At 35.6% G+C, this 22,102-nt stretch overlaps 1 protein-coding gene across 6 annotated transcripts in view; it reads right to left on the bottom strand.

The window, feature by feature from the left end:
* Positions 1 to 22,102, bottom strand: part of Cttnbp2 (cortactin binding protein 2) — a 140,804-nt gene that overhangs the window by 64,636 nt on the left and 54,066 nt on the right. For 4 of the 6 annotated variants that reach the window (XM_078040320.1, XM_078040316.1, XM_078040319.1 and 1 more), the window contains exons 4-5: positions 7,449 to 9,078; positions 1,125 to 1,328 (exon numbers count right to left, since the gene is read on the bottom strand). In XM_078040320.1, the coding sequence (XP_077896446.1) occupies positions 1,125 to 1,328; positions 7,449 to 9,078 (1,834 nt within the window). Of the gene's footprint in view, positions 1 to 1,124; positions 1,329 to 2,865; positions 2,906 to 7,448; positions 9,079 to 22,102 lie in introns of those variants that run through there. The other 2 variants (XM_078040318.1, XM_078040321.1) reach the window with 2 other exon arrangements.

Genomic DNA, 22,102 nt, shown 5'->3' with positions numbered 1-22,102 from the left:
TATGAAGAGCTGCTGATGAGTAAAAGGAATATCATGTGCCAGAAAAAGCTTTACCAGATTTTTCCACCATCCTATCCCAGAAATGTTTTTGAAGAGAGAACCAAATGTATTTACCAAATTGAAATATCATACTTTGCATTTAAATAGCCAAAAATTGTTGCTTTATGATGTTCATTTAATCAAAATGTTTCTGTATGGTAGCCATCCTACAACTTACCTACATGAATGAGGATAAGAGTCCTAGAGAACTTCATTTAACTTAGAAATGAGTATCTCCTGGAAGACCTGTTATGTTCCTTATGTTATGATATAGATTTAATTTCTTTAGATTAAAAATAATTCCTACAGTGCTTTTGAAGCAAAGAATAATTTCAAAATACTTTGAAACTAGTGAACTATTGGTTCACCAGAATCTTCCATTTATCTGAATTAATCGACAATCATATGGCTCACATATGCAACGCTTTTAACTTTTGCACTTGCAGTCAAATTATTTCTTTTTCAGCACTACCATATGTTTTAGTATATTTAACTACAGGATTTGCATTTTAAAGAACATGAATAATTCCCAGTCTTCATGGATATGTCATTTGTAATTATATAACTTCTCAGTTCTCTGAAAAAAAGTCCAAATAACTATAAACTACTGTTACTACTAAACAATTTCAGACCCATCACTCTTCTTAACTACTAGAATTTTCCATCACTGTGGCATTCCCTAAAGCCCTGATGCTCTGACTTTCTTCCACATCAGGTATTTCTAACAGACAAATTAGGGCCATTTATTTCTGACCAAAGTGACTGCAGATGGATGACTTTATTTTAAAATGTGCTTTTAAATGAATTGACCTCAAGTTTCTACACGTGCATTTCAGTGTATATAAAACAACGATTACTTTTAATTAGCTGCTGCAGTTAAAACTTTACATTAAGAAACTTACAATTTGTATTCTTTAATGTTTCTAAAACATTAAAGCTCATGTAAAAAAAAATCTATTACTACCTGTAAGAGAAAATTGAAGCCAAAATGAGCATTTGTCTCATAACAGTGGTTCCCAGTGATATTGGCATTCCATCCTTCTGCAAGCGTGAGTTGTGGTATGAAAATCTCTCATCATTTTTACCTGTATGTCCATTCTTAGCAGCAGAATACAAGGCAGAATGGCCATCTTCACAGGAGTAATTAATGTCCAGTCCTTCTTCATTAAGCAGCATTGATAATAAAGTGACATTTCCCTGGGCAGCAGCTTGCTGAAGAAGGGTGGGCCTGCCAGCCAGGGGGGCAGGACCACCACTCATTAGCAAAGGGGTTAGGGAGGGTGACCAGCCTGCAGGTTAAAGTGACCATCGTTAGAGAGTAGGAGCAAGGACAGGATACAGATACTATCATTCCTTTCTGAATCACACACACAAACATAGCAACATGTATTCCTAGAGGATTATGTGGTTTCTAACATTATCAATCTGTTAATATTTTCTTAGCATGAATCTAATCTGTACTGTTATTTCAGCTCTTATATCTGCTGCTAATTAAATTAACATATGTGGTGATGAATTATTTTAAGTCATCATTCTTATACAGTTAAGTGTTAAAGTCATGACTGGTTTTAGAAAACTAAGATGGCTGTCACATTTTAAAAGTTTAAATTCCTCTTCTGCATTTCAGAAGAATTTTAATTTTAAAATGATGTAAAGAATTCCTCAATTTCAACATCAGTCTGAAAAACTAAAACGGATAATTTTAGGCTTAAGGTAGAAATGATGGCAAGAAACAGATTTTCCTTTTTTAACCATGTTTCCAATTTATACTTACTCTTATAAATTTTATTCAAACCAACAATATGGGCCTAACACTGTCAAAGAGTCTGTTTTTAGTCCTTGAGTACACTTAGTTGGGAATTAAAGTAACAGATGCTGTTATTCACTATTAAGAGCTAACGGAAATATATACGTATGAGTGGATCTAGAATACACCAGCACAAATATTCAATAACAGTTCTGAAGACTGTATCATCTGACCATCTTTACAACAGGTTTAACAAATTTGTTTAACCAGCCAACAAAACAGGACACTCTATCATATAGTTTAAACAAAAGTCATGAGTTATCATGGTTAGATATTTCTAATCAGTATTTAGCAGCTTTAGAAGAGAATCTGTTAAGTGTATGAAGTCGGCTACATATAGTATGGAAAAGTTTCTGAATTCTTCCTTGATCAAAAGGCTGTAAAAACAGTAAAAATGTTTATTTAATGCGGTATCTATGTATTTGTGTCTTTTAGGCTTAAATACAATGAATTTTCAAAATAAGTCATTCTGGTTTTCTCTTTATAGAACCCCAGTACCTTTCTAAGTAATGTTGTGGACATGGGCACATATCCACTGCTCGAGGTGGACTTTCCACATATGCAGAATTATATTCCACTTGGAAACACACATAGATGAATATTTTCTACCCTTGTGCATTAATATTAGGATAACCTTCTAGGTACATGCTTTACATTAATTTGTGTGTAATACTCAATTATTATGATTAAAACCTAAATTATGGGCCTTTGATTATTTTAATAAATATAAAGAAAGTACATATCAAAGAAAGTTCTCAGTTTTTTTTTAAAAAAGCCTTATAAAATAAAACAAAACCATTCATACCAATATTACACTGCTTATTAAAAGCTGGATATTATATCTTTATAATCAATTATTTGGGCCCATAACAACTTTATTATTTTACCCTATTATGACTGTAGTGTCAGACAAAATTAAAATGCTCATACAATTAAATATTTATATAAACTTAATGCTATTTTCCTATTGACATTCATTAGGTCTTCTTACAAAAGTAGTATGTTTACTTCATACTTACAAGAAGGCTCTTCTCTGGTACATTTTACCTTTTGTATTTTCTTTAAAACAAACAAACAAAAAAAAACAGGCCCACAAAAATTAAATCAGTACTTATTAGAAATGGATGACAAACAGAGAAATTATAAACACCAAGGAATGAAACCTTGTAAAGCAAATACAGGCAACAGCAAGGCATCGCACCACTGTCTTCTGCAGAAAGGGGGGAACATGGCTCACACTTTCAGCATCAATCTGCTTCTCCGACACATACACTCTCATACACTCTCACAATGACTCACAGACTCACATACATTCATATGCACACATATTCTCACTCTCTCTAGATCTCACCCATGGGGTCATGGTTATTGCTATCTTTTTATGAACACCGACATGCACATATTGAACAGTTCGCTATTATTTTTGCTTTCATTTTTCTTTTTTTTTTCCCCACCACAATTCTAGGCTTTGGGAGGAGACAATATATTTTTCAACTGTCTTATATATACATAGAAATAATCAATTATGGACATACTTTCCTGGGAAATCCTATTTTAATGTTAACTGAAAGAGAATATATGTTGAGAAATTTTCTCATTCTTTAGACCACTCAAGAGTCTTCAAGTTCTTATTCTATCCTATGAAACTATGGAAGACAAATCAGTATCTTTGTTTTCTTAGAGAGCTGCAAGATATTTTAAAAATCTGTACAAAAAAATGCCTTATAAATACCATGTATTCTTAAACTTTAAATGTTAGATGCTCACTATCCTCTCCAATTTTCTCTAGCACAGACTTATTTTTATAAATCCTGCTATAAATATGGGAAAAATAAATTAAAACCACCACAAGACTATATTGCCTAAAATTCCAAACAAAGATAAAAATGGTAATACTTGGTTAACTGGTTTAGTAGTGACAGACCTATATTCACACAGCTACTCTAATGATGTTAGAAAGAGGCATTCAGCTTTACAGTGTCCCAGATGTTAGTGAGGGTAAGCACTGGGCACAATACATCATGGAGGGAACAGAGAACATGCAATGGCAGAGTGAAAGAGATGTTGAGAACAGCTTCCGGCATCAGCTTCAGAGGGTGGAGAAGGTTAATGTCACAGCCTAGACATTTCTTGTATTCTGGTTTAGCCTTCAAGCCAATCGTACATGAGAATAATTTTTAAGATACATGTTTAAAGAAAAAAAAATCTAAACCAAATTCAACAAAATGTGCCAAATAAACAGTAATAACAAAAAGAAAACAGAAAAGAAAATTCCAAGGGTATGGGAACTCAGCTGCCTCGAGTGCCTTCCAGTTTAGGCTTCTGTTCATCTAACTCAAATGTGTTCATTTGACAAGTTCAGAAGGAACAAGACATTCTAATTCATTTAGAATTTAAAATGCTATTTTAAAATTTAACATTTGGCCATAAAAGTTGCCAACAGAATTTGGGTATTTTACAATGCAATCCATTAAAATGGTAATTTGTGTCATTCCAGTCAGTCCTCCTCTGGGCTTTAACTTAGTTTTAACTGTCACAGGCAGAAGCGGACAGGACACCCAGGATTTGAGTGTTTGAAAGATCATAGGATCTGGCATTTCTCCAAGGAGGGAGAGGCAGTGAACTGTTGTTTTAAAATTCATCAGGCAAGCTTAAGACATCCTTTGGTACTATAATTTTTTGACTTAGTGGCTTTCAATTTTAGATGACAAAGCTAATATTTCAGAGAGAATTTGCTCTGCCCAGTGATACCCAAAAAGGGGTAGAAATGGACTAATTCTGCCTTCTTATACTCAATAAAGTACATGTTTGATCATGGAAATGGGAACAGACACCTGGCAGGTATTTGGCAGTGGTCCTTTGTCCCTATTCCCTGCTCCTCACAACTACAATGGCATTAGTGGATGTTTAGAAGGTTAATACCCTCCAACGGGCTTATGGCCTGGAGAGGCACAAGCTCGCCCAGGCACAGCCAGGTTAAGAAGCAGGATGCAGAGAGTTTGGGTGCTTCTAAGTTGCAATGGTTGTGGTGGCAAGAAATGGGGCAACTGGTCTAGGGGTGTAGCTCAGTGATAGAGAACTCGCCTTGCATGCATAAGGTCCTGGGTTTGATCCCCAGCACCACAGGGATGGTTGTGGGAGAATCTAAATGGGATACAGAGTTGAAATCCTATATATCATTTGGAAAGTTCAGGATGACCTACATCCACAGTGTACACAGTTAAACACCCCCATTATCTAAGTGCAATAACGTTGTTTTCAACCCCCAAACAGGAGGTGCTCAGTGTAGACTTGGCTGAAAGACTGAAGACCTCCAATGCCTTTCCTCTCCCCTAAGAAGCCACATCTGGTGACTGAATGGTGCAGAAACCTGTTATTCCACCAAAGGTAATCCTGCAAAGTTCTGAGAATACTTGGCCAAATTGCAAAGAAAACAGAAAACAAGGAACCTGTTTCACATATCCTCAATGGTATTTCATTGGAACTACTATTTATATTCTCTTTGGCTTTCTGAACACAAGCAAAGAACACTTTTCAGAGTGGTTCTGCTTACTCTATCCCAAATTCCACAAATATACAATAAATTAATAAGAGTTCTCCATCTTTGAAAACTTAAAATCCTGCTGACAAAATGCTCCTCAGTCATAAATGTTGGTTTTAAGGCTTCTCTGCTGGAAACAAAGGGCCTCAGTGTTAGGCCCAAGAGCATAGGCAACAATTGGCAGAGCCTCACAGTATCAAAGAATAGACAGGAGGATCTCAAGTTCAAGGCCAACCTTAGCCACTTAGTGAGGCCCTAAACAACTTCTCAAGACTGTCTCAAAATGAAAAAAACAAAGTAATGGGGATGCAACTCAGTGACAATGTCCCTGGGTTAAATTCCCAGTACCAGAACAAAACAAAACAAAACACTGGCAAAATTTATGTATCTGGAATGTGTTCATAATCTGTGCAGTTATGATAAAGATCTGCCACTGCTCCAAATGTTTCTGGAACTTGAATTTTACAACAACCTAAAGATCTTACAGCACATTCTCTGGTCGAAATTCTTCTGAATGGTAGAAAAATCCTTGTTCTGAGATTAGATTTAATTTGTGACAAGTAGCCAACACTATTCCAGTCCATGAGGAACAATATTATTTTGGATGAAAAATATGGAATGTTTAATGTCTATAAAAGACATCACAAAACAATACTAATGTCTATTCTAAAACAAATTCTCTCAAATGCTGGAAATACCACCACCACCATGGTAGTAAGATCACCTCTGTTCACTGACCACTTATGCTTTTCCAGGCTCAATGTCAGGCTCTGTGACATTTCTGATCTTCCTAACAACCACTCTCCTCATGAGTAGTATAAGTATCACATTAAGGAAGAGAAAATGTGCTCAGTGTGGAAAAAAATCACCCCAAATACAGTTTAAATGGCAGAGCCAACACAGATCTGAGTAACTTAAAATGCTGTTTCCAATTTTCAATTGTACTCCTTGAAATGTGGATGTAGCCTGTCAAAGACTTTAATTTCAAGGAGACTATTTATAACGTGATAAATAAGTTCTGGTGTATTGACTTCATTATCTGATAATCAACAAGTGTAGTGTGCCTGTTTCTCAAATTTTTACTCTTAAGTTTTAAATGAGATACTTTTCAAAAGTATTTTCAAAAATACTTTTTCGACATGGTAAAATTGTTGTAGAACCACACATTTACCCAACAAAGAACTAATGCAGGCTGGAGCTTAAGGAAGTGGTAGAGCTCTTGCTTAGCATGTGAAAGACCCTGGTTCCATCCCCAGCACTGCAAAAACAAAAACAAAAATAAACAAAACTAATCTGGTCATGCCAATACAAAGCAATGCTTCAGCTAGCAACCTACAACATAAGGGAAATAATCTAGTTCTTCTTTGTTCATCATTCCCAGAGTCAGTGACTTCACAAACCCCAGCTGTAATGGAAAGCTTCTCTAATATGCCCACGTGCTGTTATCCATCTGTGCTCTAGTGTTGGAAGATGATAGCTTCAAACAGGGTAAATGGCTTCTGAAATAACCTAAACTTAGAACAGAGATTTTAAAAACATTCACACTCCATTTTTGAGGACAAGAAAAAAAAAAAAACTTAATACCAAACTGATATTAAAACTCAGAATGTACCAATTACAGAACAAACCTAATCAATTTGATAATCCGAGTAGTGTTAGTAAGGACTTAAAAGGATTTTTTAATGTCATCCCAGAAGGGACAGAATTGAACACGAACTGTCTGATGATCCATTAATACTGAGATCCTGTGAGATAAATATTTAATAAGAAGGGATATGCTTTCCTCCCATGGAAATGTTTTAGTCTCTCTAAATTAATGGCCTTCTTGTGCTTCAAACCACTATTTTCAGGTTATTTTAAAAGAAGAAAGCACTGTGCATAACGAAACCTCAATTCATAGAGCAAGATGAATCACCATACCCTGGAGCCTTCAAAGAAAATTACAAAAAGGAAAGAAAAAAAATTAAATTAAAAAAGTTTTAAGGCAACATGAAGGAAATGAAGGCAAGAGAGAAGACAGGCCATGTTCTTAAAAGAGGTTGGAATAGTCAATCCCTTTACCTGATGCTGTTACCAGGAGGCTGTCTGAGGATGAAGCACTAACAGGGTTTATGGAAGAGCAAGAGGCAGTGGTGGTGGGAATGACAAGGGAGCTGTCGGAACATGCAGGTTGGTTCTGTCCAGGGGTTTCAGCAGGCCAGGCACCCACCTGAGACGTGGCCAGGGCTGAGACGGCACAGCCTGCGGGTGCCACAGTTAAATCTATGGATGGTTTTGGTGGCAGCTGAGGGGAGGATGATTTAGGGAGGTTCTCCTCATTTATTACCCTGTTCCCTTGGGCTAAACTGGAGGGAGATGAAGCCACAATTTTGTTATCAACTTTGGCTCCTGCATTTGAGGCCCTGCTGCTATCCATAATAACCTTGAGTTGGGGGTGTGGCGGAGAAGGAGTTTGGGAGAGCCCTGGCTTTTTTGGAGGGATAGGAGGAGGATTTCCTCTGTCAACTCGTGCTACACCAGGAGTCTTTAAACCTGTCCGACCGACAGCAGAGTAGGTGCCACCATCCCCCGTGGGGGACATTCCAGGTCTGGGGGGAGGACCCGCTTGAGGGCTTGTAAATCTTGACAGTGCTTGGGTCACGGTATTCCGAGCTAGTTGCTTGGCCACTAGGTTGTCACGACTTGTAGGAGAGACATCTCTTGATGGAGGACTTTGGGTAGTATTTCCATTTTGATCTGGGTCATTAGCATTACCCTGAAATCTAAATCTAGCTGCTTGGATTCTTGGGTTGAGACCTGGATGCAAAGATGCATTGGCACATGGTGAATGTAAACTGTGCATAGGTGGAGTCTGTGAGGAATTCTGAGGAGCTGTGCCTGGTGTCTGAGCAGTGAGAGGGGCAGCACTACTGGGAACTGAGGGTGTGCTACTTGTTAGATCAGGTGTTGAGCCAGTGCTCGGTCCATTCTCCTCAACTCTGCTTGCACTTGGAGGTGAAAGAGTGGGCAGAGAGGAGCCCATCAAGTCACCATGGGAAGCCTGCCTGTCAATACCTGGTCTGACCAATGTGGCATTGGTACACACATTCCCTTTTGCATTGGCAGAAACTGTGGAGGGTTTTGCAGGTACAGTCAAAGGCAACTTCTTCACGTGGTCAGTGCTGTCTGTCACTAGGTCTGTCTGGCAGGCAACAGACCTTGTCACAGGTCCCTCTGTTCCCACAGATATGGAAACCAAACGCCTATCTTTTGTCTTTCGTGGGAGAGAGAGGCTTGGTTTGCTGTCACTTCCCCTTTTCAGTTGCTCAATCATCTTCTTCATCTTGTCTATCTCCTCTTTGAGGTCAGTGGTGTGTGCTTCTTCTCGGCTCAGCTTGGCACGCAGCTGTTCCCGTTCTGTATCAAACTCAGAGAGTTGTTTTTCCATCTGAGCTTCCATTTCTGTGCTTCTCCGTTTCTCAGTGGAGAGTTCCTCTTCTAATTCGTTCATTTTCTTCTTCTCCTCTTCCAGTTTAGCCATGACTTCTTCCAGCTTCTGTGCCTCCTCTATGACTTTGCCTGAGAGCTGCTTGCACTCCTTCAGGAGCATCAGGACCACGTGCTTGTTCTTACCCCGCTCCTCCTCAAGGCGGGCAGTCAGCTTCTTGTGCTCCTGCTCCAGGGCTTGCAGCTGAAGCTTTTCCATTTCGAGCTGGAAGATATTCATAGGGAAACTCAGATTAATAAATGGGATAGACCTTTTAATCACAGAAGAGCATCTTAGGAGATACTAATTGATTTTCTAACTATTCGATGGTTTGTGTTAGTAAAAAATGCCACAATTTCAAAATGTGCTGTTGTAAAAAGACAACACTTTTAAAAATCCATTAAAATGAGAAAACAGCTATAAATGACTATGAAAAACATTTAGGGCTACAATAGAATTGTTTTAACCTGTTAAAGTCAACTATAGAAAAATAAGAATAATCAGATGCTTTGAATTGCAGAATTCAGAAAGTTTTATTTTTTAAAAACAGAGCTCTATGAAGGAACTGATGATATTAAAAAAAACTAAACAAGATTCAATACTTTAAAATGACTACCCAATCTTTGAGGCTGAACTGATTGTGAAAAAGGCTGAAAACAGAGAACTTCAGTTAAATTATAAGCTCCTTGTATTTATTAATTGTATTACTTAGCTAAGTAATTTAACATGAGATTCTTATGATAGGTTATTGCAGAAATCTTATAAAATCATATATTGAGTTTTTGAAAACAATAGAGAGCTAAAGAATCATTTGATCAGCACTGAAATCAATGTGAGTAAACCTAAAGTCTTACCCTGTGTCTTACTTACTCCTGCTATTTAGCTACCTCTAAGGCCTCCCTAGTGATTCTTGAACAAGGTTCTGCCTTAGGGTCTTTGACCTTGTTGTCCTCTAAGAATCCACTAAGAATCCCACCATGCATCTGCCTGAGGCAGTCCCACACTAAGGATGTGTACTATACACAGGAGCAGTAGGATGTGGGGCAGAAATCCAGCCCTTCCCTACTCATCAGGCTGCCCACACATGGGGCTCTATCTGCCTTTTCATTTACAAAAAGGTGCTAGCCATCCATCAAGCCACAGACCTCTACGCTTTCTGCTTCCAGCAAAGAAACATCCTAGTTCTAATTGATGAAGTTAGGGAGCTTTTAAACACCTTTCCCTCTCCAGATGAGGTTTTCTAGTACTAACAAAAGCAAGTAATAGCATAACAGCCTGGCTCCTTTCTTTCCCTCAGGACTTTGCTCAACTTTCAACTTTACAGTGAGGCCTCTTCTCCTCCCTCTTGTAAAAAGAGCAGTCCCTGCCCCCCAATGTACCTATCACCCCTATTCATTACCTACCTGGACTCATAGAATGTGACTTTGGGGGAACAGGGATTGTGACTTCTTTGGTGTGTATCCAAGACCTAGAACAGTGGCTGGCATTCAGCAGTGCTTAAATTGTTGAATAGATGAAAGAACATAGTTCCACAGAAATAACAAATGTCCAAACACTATCAGATATTCTGGGCACGTGGACAGTCTTACAGCTATGTTCTAACACAGTCTTATGGCTTATGGCGTTCTCACATCTATCAAGAGGTTACAAACCACAAAGGACACATCTCCAGCCAGATGCAGTAATTATATTGGCCCACATGCTTCAGCTGCCCAGCTAAAACACTTTCCACTGGTGGTCCACAAAAGGCTTTACGATTCATAAATGTTAAAGTAGATCTACCTGGTTAAAGAGAGGGAAGAATTTTTTTTTTCCTCTAGACATGCAGGGAGACCCCATTTTATTTTTTATTGTACTCTGCTGCACAGATAGGTTTTTTGTTTGTTTAGCTGTTTTTTTTTTTTTAACAAATTGAAGGTGTGTGGCAATTCAGCACTGAACTAGGCTATTGGCACCATTCTTCCAAAAGTTCAGATTACTGTTAGCATTTATTTGCAGTGAAGTGTTTTTATATTTCATACATTTTTTTTCAGATACAATGCTATTACACACTTCTGATAGTGTAAATGTGATTTCTATAGATACAGAAGTTGTACAACTGACTTTATTTCAATCCTCACTTTATTGCAGGGGTCTGGCAGAATCTGTAACATGTTCTCTAAAGAGTCAGTATTTACTGAAGTCAGATTATAAACATCGATAATAGAGGAAGGGGACACTGCCATGATCCATAGTTTCTGAGCATGTACATTTGCTATGAAAATCCTCTACTCAATTCCCCTTGGTCAGTCGTGGGATCAAAAGGAGAAAATGTCTCACTGAGAAACTAGGGGTGAGAGATATTACTTACATGTGCTGGGGTGCTTCCTGCTTTGAAGCAGTTACTGAATGGCATTGACAAATAGATATCATACAGATTATTAGAAATATAGATAATTTCTCAGGAATGATGACACATTCAGTTTATTCTACTTCATAAAATACTGGGGTGACTTTATAAGTAGATAAGGTAGAATCTGGGAATCAGTTAGTGCAGTCACATAACATATTTATATGCATATTTTATTCATATAGGTACATCAAAAATTTGATGATTAAAGAATAATAACAATAATTTATGTTAATCTCAACCAAAAAAGTCTTATGGCAATGTAAGAAAAAGCACAAACCAAGTCAATTTTATGCTTATTTTTGAAATATAAAAATTTGTCTCTGAAGGTGAAAATATATATATATATATGTTGTTGAATCTTAAGAGCTATGATTATTTAACAAAACAACTAACTAGAGGCCAAGTTAGTGATTTCCCTAATGTCATCCAGCTAGTTAATGTTAGAACCAGAGTGATCCCTCATCACTCTACTTGCTTCAAGTGTTTCTCACCATATCACATACTTTGCCAATGGTATTTCTTCACTATGGATCATCATACTTCATTTTTTTTTCCTGAAGTCCTGGAAATTGAACCCAGGGACTCATACAAGCTAGGCAAGCTCTCTATTACTGAGCTATATCCCTAGGCCCTGATCTCATTTGTAAATTTTATTTTGAGACAGGGTCTTGCTAAGTTTCTGAGGCTGACCTCGAAACTTGTGATCCTCCGCCTTGACCACCTGAGTTGCTAGAATTATAGGCATGTGCCACTGTGCCTGGTATCTTATATTTTAGAATCAAATCGAGACAGAGTTCAAACTGGAAAGTAATTCTACTTATCTGTGATATATAGAAAACTATAGAAGCAACCATAATTCTTTTGGCCATCAGTCATTCTACCTGTTTAGTTTCCTCTACCATTTACTCTGGGGGACATTTCAAACCTTTGCCACTTTCCCCCAAACTTTATCCAATGACCACTTAAAGGACTCTCAGTCTACCTTTACAGAGTCCTTTATCAAGGCAATTCAAATTCACTCCCTCTTTGCATCCTGTGCCCTTCCTTAAATAAGCTCACTTTTTTTCTTTTCTTTTTTCTTCTTCTTCTTTTTTTTAATAGCCAAACTAATCTCTATGCTCTTCTCTTCAATCTTGGGGACAACAGTTTCTATCTGTTCAACCCTAGACTTTCCTTTAACAATAAACTTCATTTTTTCTTGCCACATCTAGGATCTGCTCCAGCAGTAATCACATTGTATTATATAAATATTAAATATCTGCTCTCTATAAGCTCCTTCGGTATAAAACTATACTCCCATGCTTTAAAAATTATTATTATAATAAAATATTTCTTGACTATTCTGGCAATAAACAGATTTTGTGTTGAAGAGATTAAGAGATGTAAAATCAAGTTTTGATCCCAAACTTCTTAGTTGTGTGACCTTGATAAATTACCACGCTAAAGACTGGTTCTGTATAGCTCCCTTGTTTACACAATAGAGCATAATAGTAATTACTTTGTAATAGTAAATGAGAGCATGCATGTACCAAAGAAAACTGCAGGAAGTCATTGTTTGGGGCTTAGCTCCTATACTAAAATGGAATCACTCACACTAGAGCTCCACATCACTAACCTGAAACTCTTTATCTAACTTTCCAAGAAATAGTTTTGGAGAGATAACAGCCAAATTTCTCCAAAAGGCCAGTATCAATTGGCATGAAGATCACTCTGCTTTAATTCCTACACAAAAGAAACAACCTGATATTACCTAACCAGGTATTTTCCTGTTGTTCTGTCCCCTTGTCCCCCTCCTTACAAGGAGAGTAATTCTGAAAAAACCAATCTAGTTTTTGATCTTTTGTTTCTTCTTTCTTTGGACTTTCTCTGTTTATAAAACTGCACTCTCCTGTTTAGGAGTATAATTCGACAATTACAACATGTATCAGAGAACGTTCCATTACCCAAAAATGAAAAATATTGTTTACTAGATAATTTGCCTGTAGAAAATAATTATTAGCCCTTGAAACAAACTATAATGATTTGAAGGCTTGTGAAAGTAATGAACATAGTGGAAATGGTAAGAGGAGTAAATCCTCCTATTAGAACTCAATAGCATTGGGTGAGACTTGCCCTTGTGTAGCTTTTCAACTGGTGGCCATTCTCCATCCTGGTAGTGCTGGAATCGGAGGCTTAAGCACAAAGCACCACCTGTATCTACCTGAGGAATGAGAACATGCAACAATGGAAGGAGGGCTGCCACAGTAAAGTCCACTAGCATCCTTGGTTGACTCTTGAAATACACATTAACAGTGCAGACCACACAGAGAATGACTAGGTGGCTGCTGAATGGCCGAGGGAACTGAGCAAAGATTTTGGCTGTTACAAGCTGCAGAGAGACAGAGTGTAAAATTATGAATCTAATCAGGGTAACTGCTTACTTGAACAAAATGCAAATCTTACAGAAGATAACAGAATCCAGAATCTGTATTATGTCATTCTTAATGTCTGAAAAATGATAAAAAGAAGCATCAGATATTCAAAGATATTAAGAAAAAGCCCCAGTGATCTAGTCTAGAGAAAAGCAGTCAATAGAAGCCAGGTCCAAAGTGATTTATATCTGAATTAGCAGATAAAAACTTGGAGCAGCCATTTTCAAAGAAAATACAGTCATATCATAAAGTTGAAGATTAAGAATTATTATTAGAAATAAAATATGAATGTAAGAAAAATCCAAAAGGGAAAGAGAAGTGTATTTGAAACTAATCATATGATCATGAGACAATAAAATGTTTCCCTCCAGACTTAAAATTCCAAGAAAGAAAGAAAGAAAGAAAGAAAGAAAGAAAGAAAGAAAGAAGAAAATGGTCAAAATGAGTGATGAAGAGGAAATATAAAACCACCAAAAGGAAAAATATAGAACTAAAACATAAAATATCTAAAATGAAATAACTCAATAAATGGGTTTAGCAGATTTGAGAGGACAGAATAAAAAGGAAAATAATTTTAAAATACTGCAAAAGAAAGTATCTAATTTAAAGAACACAGGGGAAAAAATGATCTAAAAAAAAATGAATAGCACCTCAGTGATCTCTAGCACCTCAGTGATCTCTAGGGCAATATAAAGTTATCTAAATTCTAAGTAATTACCGTTTCCAAAAAAGAATATAGGATGGGAAAAGAAATATCTTAGAAGAAAAATGGCCCCCAAATTCACACATCTTGTGAAAAGGCAAACTATTAAATCCAGGAAGCTCACCAATCCCAAAGCATGATAAATATCAAGAAAAGGATACATAGGTACAGCACAGTAAAACTGCTACAAATAAAGATAAAAATAATCTTAAAAGCAGTCTGAGAAATAAAAAGAACTTATAAATATAAAAAGGAAAATACTCTAAAATACTTCCAGAAGTAAAGAAAGTAATGGGCAAATCTTAACAATTTTCTCTTATGAATAAAAAGCTTAGGTTGAAATAATTTCTAAGTCTATACAGAGCTGAATAACTCTATAAAAGTCACCTGGCCATTAATTTTATGGATCAGAATACATGAAAACTATAGAAGATGCAGTCTTTTTAAATGCACTTGCTGAGTTCTTAAAACTACCTGTAAATTTCAAAAGGTAAACATCTTGCAGAATATGTTCTCTGGCCACAGCAGAATTAGAAATAAAGCACAATCTATCAAGAAAACTGAAGATTGAAAAGTAAAACAACTTGTTTCTAAATAGTGCAAGGTATAAGAGGAAATCACAAAGGAGACTGGAATATACTGCAAGCTACATGAAAATAAACATACAATATACCAAATTTGGAGGATGCAGTGAAAACAGCACCTACAGGCAGCTGGACATGCTTACATGAAAAGAGTTACCTCAAATCCATCAGCCAAGTTTCACTTTAAGAAGCTAGGAAAAGATGAGCAAATTAAATCCAAAATAATTAGAAAAAAATTTAAAAAGAAATCAATGAAATAGAAGAGAGATGATATAAAAATAACAGTCAAAAGCTGTTTCTCATCAAAGCTTAAAAAACACATCAAGAAAGAGAAAAAACACAAGTTACAAATAACAGCAATCAGAGAGGATATCATAGCAGAATGAACAAATATTAAAAGGATAATAACATGTAACTTTGTGCCAGTAAATTCAACAAATCTAAAACACATCAAATTTCTCTGAAACACAACTTTCAGAATTAGTATATAATGACAGAAAATTGAAATTGTCTTTGTTTTTTAAAGAAATGGAAATTACTACTATAAACTTTTCTCCAAAGAAAATTCCTAGCTTATAAGGCTTTACTAGTGAAGTCTACCAAATATTAAAGAGAAATGGAGCCAAACTTGTACATAGTCCTTCAAAAAAAGGGGGAAGAAATATTTTTAATTAATTTGATAAACCAAAAGTATTTTTCATACAAAACCCCAAAATTTATATTCTTAATTAACATAAAAATACCTTCCTGAACACAAACTCAAACCCCTTAGCAAAACAAACAAACCAAACCCAGAAACATGTAAGAAGGGTAATGAAATGGTAACTCTGAAAGATTTACTTCAGGAATACAAGTTGTGTTAACTTTTAAAAATCAATCTATGTAATTCATCGTATTGAAAGAATTAACAGATAAAAAAACATGATTATGTCAAAAGATGCAGATATACCATTTTAAAAAATCCAAACCCCATCCATCCATGATAAAAACCTTTCTACAAATAATAGAATGAAATGTCAAGGATATAAATGGTTATCTATAAAAAGCATAACTAACATTATATTTAATGAAGAAATGCCAAATATTTTCTCCCTAAGAAAGAAGAAAATGAGGTCAGCACTCACTACTTCTGACATTGTACTGGAGGCTCTAGTTGTTGTGATGATGGGAGTCACACAGGCAAAGGTAGGCAGGCAGGATGGCAAGTATTTGGAAGGGAAGAAGTAAAATGTGTTCTATTTACATGTATCATGATTATTCACTTAGCAAATCATGTATAATGTGTGAAATAATTGCTAGAATTAATAATTTAGAAGACAATAGGATACAATGTAAATATACACAAATCAGTAGAATACCTGCGTACTGATGACAAACATCTGGAAGAGCTTTTTTTATTTTTAATTTGATGAACAATAGCTTCAAAAAATAAAATACATAGAAATAAAACTAATAAGACTTGTAAGACCACTACATTGGAAAATAAGAAAACAGATTGCTAAGAGAAGTTAAAAACTAAGCAAATGAAGAAGTTTATACTATATTTGAGGGGTGAAAGATTGAATTTTTTTATCATGTCTATTCTCACAAAATTAGTGTAAAGTTTAAATAAAATTTCAATTTCTGCATATTTTTGGAGAAATCAGCAAATTAATTTTATTTTTTAATGAAAGTACAAAGGACCTAGAATTGTCAAAACAACATTGAAAGAAAAAAAGTTAGAAGACCCCTGCACTTAAGAATTCACTTTAAAACTACAGTCCTCATTTCCCTGAGTTCTAGTACAGGCAAAACTAACCTATGATGAAAAATTAGTCTTTAGAGATTGCCTGAGTTGGGGGCAGAGAGTAAGTAGGTAAGCCCTTTAGGAAATTTTTTTTTTTCTTCCCTCCCTCACATTCTTTCTCTCTTGGTACTGGGAATTGAACATTCTAACACAGAGTTACATTCCCAGTCCCCAGCTCTTTTCACTTTTTATTCTGAGAAGTTCTTCAGCAACTTATTCTGCTAAGTTGCTAAAGCTGGTCTCATACTTGAGATCCTCATGTCTCATGAATCACTGGGATTACAGGTGTACACTACTATGCCCAGCTTCTCCAGGAAACTTTCTGTGGTGAAGGAAAGATTCTGTGTCTTATTAGGAGGATTGCTTTCAAAACTCATCAATGTGTACTCTTAAGACATATGTAAATTTTTTTTCCTTAAAAATTAGTAAACAAAACTCAGGAGGATGAGACAGGAAGATCATAAGTTCAAGACCAACCTCAACAATGTAATGAGGCTTTCAGTAACTTAGTGAGACCCTTTTAAACATTATTTTAAAAATAATAAAAAGGGCTGGGGATGTGACTCATTGAATAACCAAAGCAACCCTTAATGAGAAAAGTGAAGCCGGAGGCAGTTCAATACTATGTCTCAAATTATATACTAGAGAGCTACAGCAGTAAGAACAGCATGGTATTCACACCAAAGGCATGAAGACCAATGGAATACAATGGAAGACACAGAGACAAGTCCAGATAAATACTTTTATCTCATACTTGACAAAAGGGCCAAAAACATACACTGAAGAAAAGAGAGCTTTTTAAACAAATGGTGCTGGAAAAACTGGAAATCAATCAGTTATAGAATGAAATTTAACCCCTGCGCAAAACTCAAAATTGTATCAAAGACCTAGGAATTAGACCAGAAACCCTGAACTGTCTAGAAGAAAATGTAGGCTCAACACTCTAATATGTTGGCTCAGGAACTGACTTCCTTAACAAGTCTCTTAAAGCACATGAAGGAAAATTGATAATCAATAAATGAGATGGCATCAAAATAAAAAGCTTCTTCATAGCAAAGGAAACAATCAAGAGCATAGAGATAAAGCCTACAGAATGGGAGAAAATCCTTGCCAACTACTCCTCAGACAGGGCATCAGTATCTAGGATATAGAGACAACTCAGAAAAACTTAACACCAAAATAACAAATAACCCAATCAATAAATGGGCTAAGGAACAGAACAAACACTTCACAGAAAAAGAAATATGAATGGTCAACAAATATATAAAAAAGTTCAATATCTCTAGAAATTAAGAAAAATGCAAATTAAAACTATACTGAGATTTCATTTCACTCCAGTCAGAATGGCAATTATCAAGAATACAAGTAACAATAAATGTTGGTGAGGATGTGGGGAAATGGTATACTCGTACATTGTTGGTGGGATTGTAAATTGGTGCAAACACTCTGGAAAGCAGTATAGAGATTCCCCAAAAACCTAGAAATGGAATCATTATTTGATCCATTTATCCCACACGTCAGTATATATCCAAAGCATTTCAAATCAGCAATTAAAGAAGAATGACTTTATGACTTTTGCCAGTAAATGGAAGGATCTGGAGACTATCAATGCTAAGTGAAATAAGTTAATCCTAAGAAACCAAAGGTTGATTGTTTTCTCTGATATATGGAAGCTAATCCACAAAAATGTAGAAGGTGATGAGATTGTAAAAACAGGAATAGAAATTCAGTGGAGTAGACAAAGGGAGGGGAGATAGGAAAAGACAAGACAATGGAATGAATCTGACATAACTTTCCTATGTATGTACATGAATATACCAGAGTGAATCTCACCATTGTACATCCACACAAAATTAATTTAAAAAAATAACAATGGGTAAATGGCAGAAAGACCAGTAGAGCAGAGGGAAGGGGTCAGGAGAAGGGAAGGAGAGGTACTGGGGTCTGAGTTAGAACAAGATATATTCCATGCTATGTAATTATGTCAAAATGGATTCTAGTGTCATGTATAACTAAAAAGAACCAAAAAAAAGTGTAAAAAAGAAAAAGAATGTAGTGCTACTGGGAGAAATAGCTAACTCCTTGGGTTGCATTAGGGAAAATATGAGTTTGGAGTATTCTGATGCAAGAAATTTAAAAAGTACTTAAAAGAATGATGAGAAAATATCAAAAGGAGACAATGGCTAATCTGGGATTATTTTGATCAACAAAATAGTGATAGCAGATGGTTTTCTAACTCACTGAACAAGAATTCATGACTCTAAACCTAGGTAGATAATAAACAAGTGACTGGTGGAGGAGGACAGTAGAATGTGAACAATAAATGTTGAAGGATTGGTGGGGTTGAAAATCACCAATGATTTCTAAAACTAGTGGGTGAATAAATATGTAATAAGAGGATATCTGCAGAATCTCAAGGTATTTCCCTTAAGTTACTTATTAATTGCAAAAAGAACAATAACTAAGCAATGGGAAAAGCTGGCAGACAACACCTTAACCAGGTGATCAATGTTATCACCAGATGATTTAGTTTAGGAAACACCAAAATCATATGCTTTTGAACTCTCATGATACAAGATAAAGAATTCAACATCACTTCCATGGTATTTCCACCCAAAATGCACTAACTTGATCTAATCACTAGGAAGCACTGGACAAACTGCTATTGAGGTTTTACAAAATACACAGCCTGTGCTCTCCAGACATATAAAAATAAAAAGTAAAAAAAAAAAAAAATGGGTGAGAAACTGTTGCAGCTTAAAGGAGATTAAAGAGAAATGACATCTAAATGTAATGCATGACTTCGAATTAGAAAAATTAAATGAAGGTCATTACTAAAACAACTAATGAAAAATTAATGTGGCTATATTACATAAAATACTGGTATCAGCGATAATTATCCTGATTTTGTAAAGTGAATGGTGATTAGATAAGAGATTATCCCTGCATTTGGGATAAACACTACATCTCTAATTTACTCTGCCCAACATTTCAGAAAAAAAGCATGTGTTTGTGTTTGTGTTTGTGTAGAGGAAGGAAAGGGAAAATAATAAAGTAAATGGGGCAAAATATAAATAACAGATTCTAGATAAAAATACTATTATACTATTGCAACTTGTTCTATAAACTCCAAATTATATCAGAAAAAAATTTGAAATAAACAAGGTACATATTGGAAGAAAGACAACACATAAGAAATAGAAATGGTGACCCTTTAAATATAAGGAAGAATCTCTCTTAAGTCTCAAAGATAAAAACTAAGGAGGATCAAGAAGAATGACTTTGTTATACATTAAGAAAGTTCTGACTCATCGAAAAATGACAAGTCGAAAGCCTACTGAGACACTAAAAATCAGTTTGATGCAGGGGATTTACAAGTCTAAAGCATTCCCATGGAAAAGCAGGCACAGATTGCTATAGCAGGGAAAAGATAGCCAATAAAAATTTCCAAAAAAATAGGTACCAAATGGCACTGAAAACAGAAAGACATTTCATTAAAAATGTAGTAAGTGGTGCTGGGAATGTGGTGAAGTGCTTGCCTAGCATGTAGGAAGTCCTTGGTCCGATTCCCAGCACCACACCAAAAAAAAAAAAAAAAAAAAAGGTAAATATTGATGCCATGTTTTTAAAAATTTAATATGGTGAATTAATAGTGAAATTATTCTTCTTTGTCATTGCTCAAAAGCCTGGTCCTAATTTCATTAAACTGTATGAGCTCACAGAGTTTCTCAAACACACTCTCTCTATATATATAGATAGATAGATAGATAGATAGATAGATAGATAGATAGATAGATAGATAGATATAGATATATATAGATAGATAGATAGATTGATTCTGCTAATAATTAAACTGAAAGATCTTAATTCATTGGTTTATATTTCCTCATGTTTATTCTCCATGATACGTGGGGAAATGGCTCATTTTCAGCAAAATCCTTTCTGTAGCCTCCAGTTTTGATGTTTGATCTTTACTGATATATTTTGACCCTCTCTCACTTAGCCTTAATATTATAGGATCTTTGTGAGACAAGAACTAGATCAATCTTCCACATGTAAAGGTATTATAGCTGGTTCTTTTATTTATATCACATGAGCAAGTTTTTGTTTTTCTCCTCTAACTTTTGCATTTTATTGGGGTCACAGCACTATTGGGAGAGGTATGTTAAAATCTGTATCCTTCCATCAAAAATGCTCAGAAGAAATAGCAAAATAAAAAAAAACTATTAAGAATTTTAATTTTTTCTAACATTTAGTACACTAAATACGAAGTGCCCAAGTCTGGGAAGCATATCTCCAAGTGGCTGCCCAACTTTGAAAGCTGTGTAGCACAGGGGTGATGTATGTGAACTCGGGAGGCTGCTGGCTATGTTCAAATCATTAGGGAGTTGTTTAAATCATCTATGGCCTCATTCTGCTTATGTCTAAAATGAGGGCATAATAACAGCTATTACATAATATCCTAAGGATCTTATGGGTTAATTTGATGGAGAGCGGCATACGCTAAACAGATGTCCTGTTGGCACATTATATATATAAGTGTGTCCCGTAAACTCACTAGATTTGACATAATCTCAAAATGTCCCCACCAAGAGTCCTTAATTCTGTCCTATATTAATTTTTCTGATCATCAATAAATTAGCCTCATTTTAATATCTTTACTAACAAATTTATAAAAATTGTTCAGTTCACATTTACTAGTGATAAATGTGCACTTGTTTAAATTGGAATGATCTGAATATTGGTTATGCTCATACCCTTTATTGCAAGCAGTGTTTTAAGTAATGTTTGAAGAAAAAAATCCATTCAATTGCCTATTATGTACTAGGAACCACATTATACACTCCTAAGAATGTAAAACTCCATGATCTCCATTTATTTGATTCTCTGACTCTCTGAAAATTTTAAAGAGATAATCTAAATTAAGAAGGAGCCAAAGTAACCAAAAAACTCTAATTATAATAAAAGGACCACAGTATATGTAAGCCACTGAAATCCAGTTTTCTTTGTTATAATACTGCTGTCCAGTTTATATCATCTACTCAGTAGCTTTCAAGTAGGGGCTAAAGGAAATTTTGCAGAGTAGTATCACCAAACATTCTTGCAAAGAGCAGTGGACTGCGTGAAAGAGCTGAGAGGAGCTAACACAGTTTGTTGGGTGGTGAGAAAGTAGGCGGTGGCTCCCAGAATAGCACAAGACTGGGAGCCATGAATGAAGGGGAACATACTTTCACAGAATGAAAGGGAAAACTACGTAGGTGAGAGCAGGGCAGCAATATAAAGGCAGTTAGCTCTAATTCAAAGTGAAAAACAGAGAGGAAAGTAATTATGGTCATTTATAAAATGAAAAAGCACAGCGCATGTTTGTCGCAA

The sequence above is a fragment of the Ictidomys tridecemlineatus genome, chromosome 2, assembly GCF_052094955.1.
Source record: "Ictidomys tridecemlineatus isolate mIctTri1 chromosome 2, mIctTri1.hap1, whole genome shotgun sequence".
In the NCBI taxonomy this organism is placed as follows: domain Eukaryota; kingdom Metazoa; phylum Chordata; class Mammalia; order Rodentia; family Sciuridae; genus Ictidomys; species Ictidomys tridecemlineatus.
The sequence above is the reverse complement of the archived record's forward strand: the minus strand, read 5'-3'. Positions and strand labels throughout refer to the sequence as shown.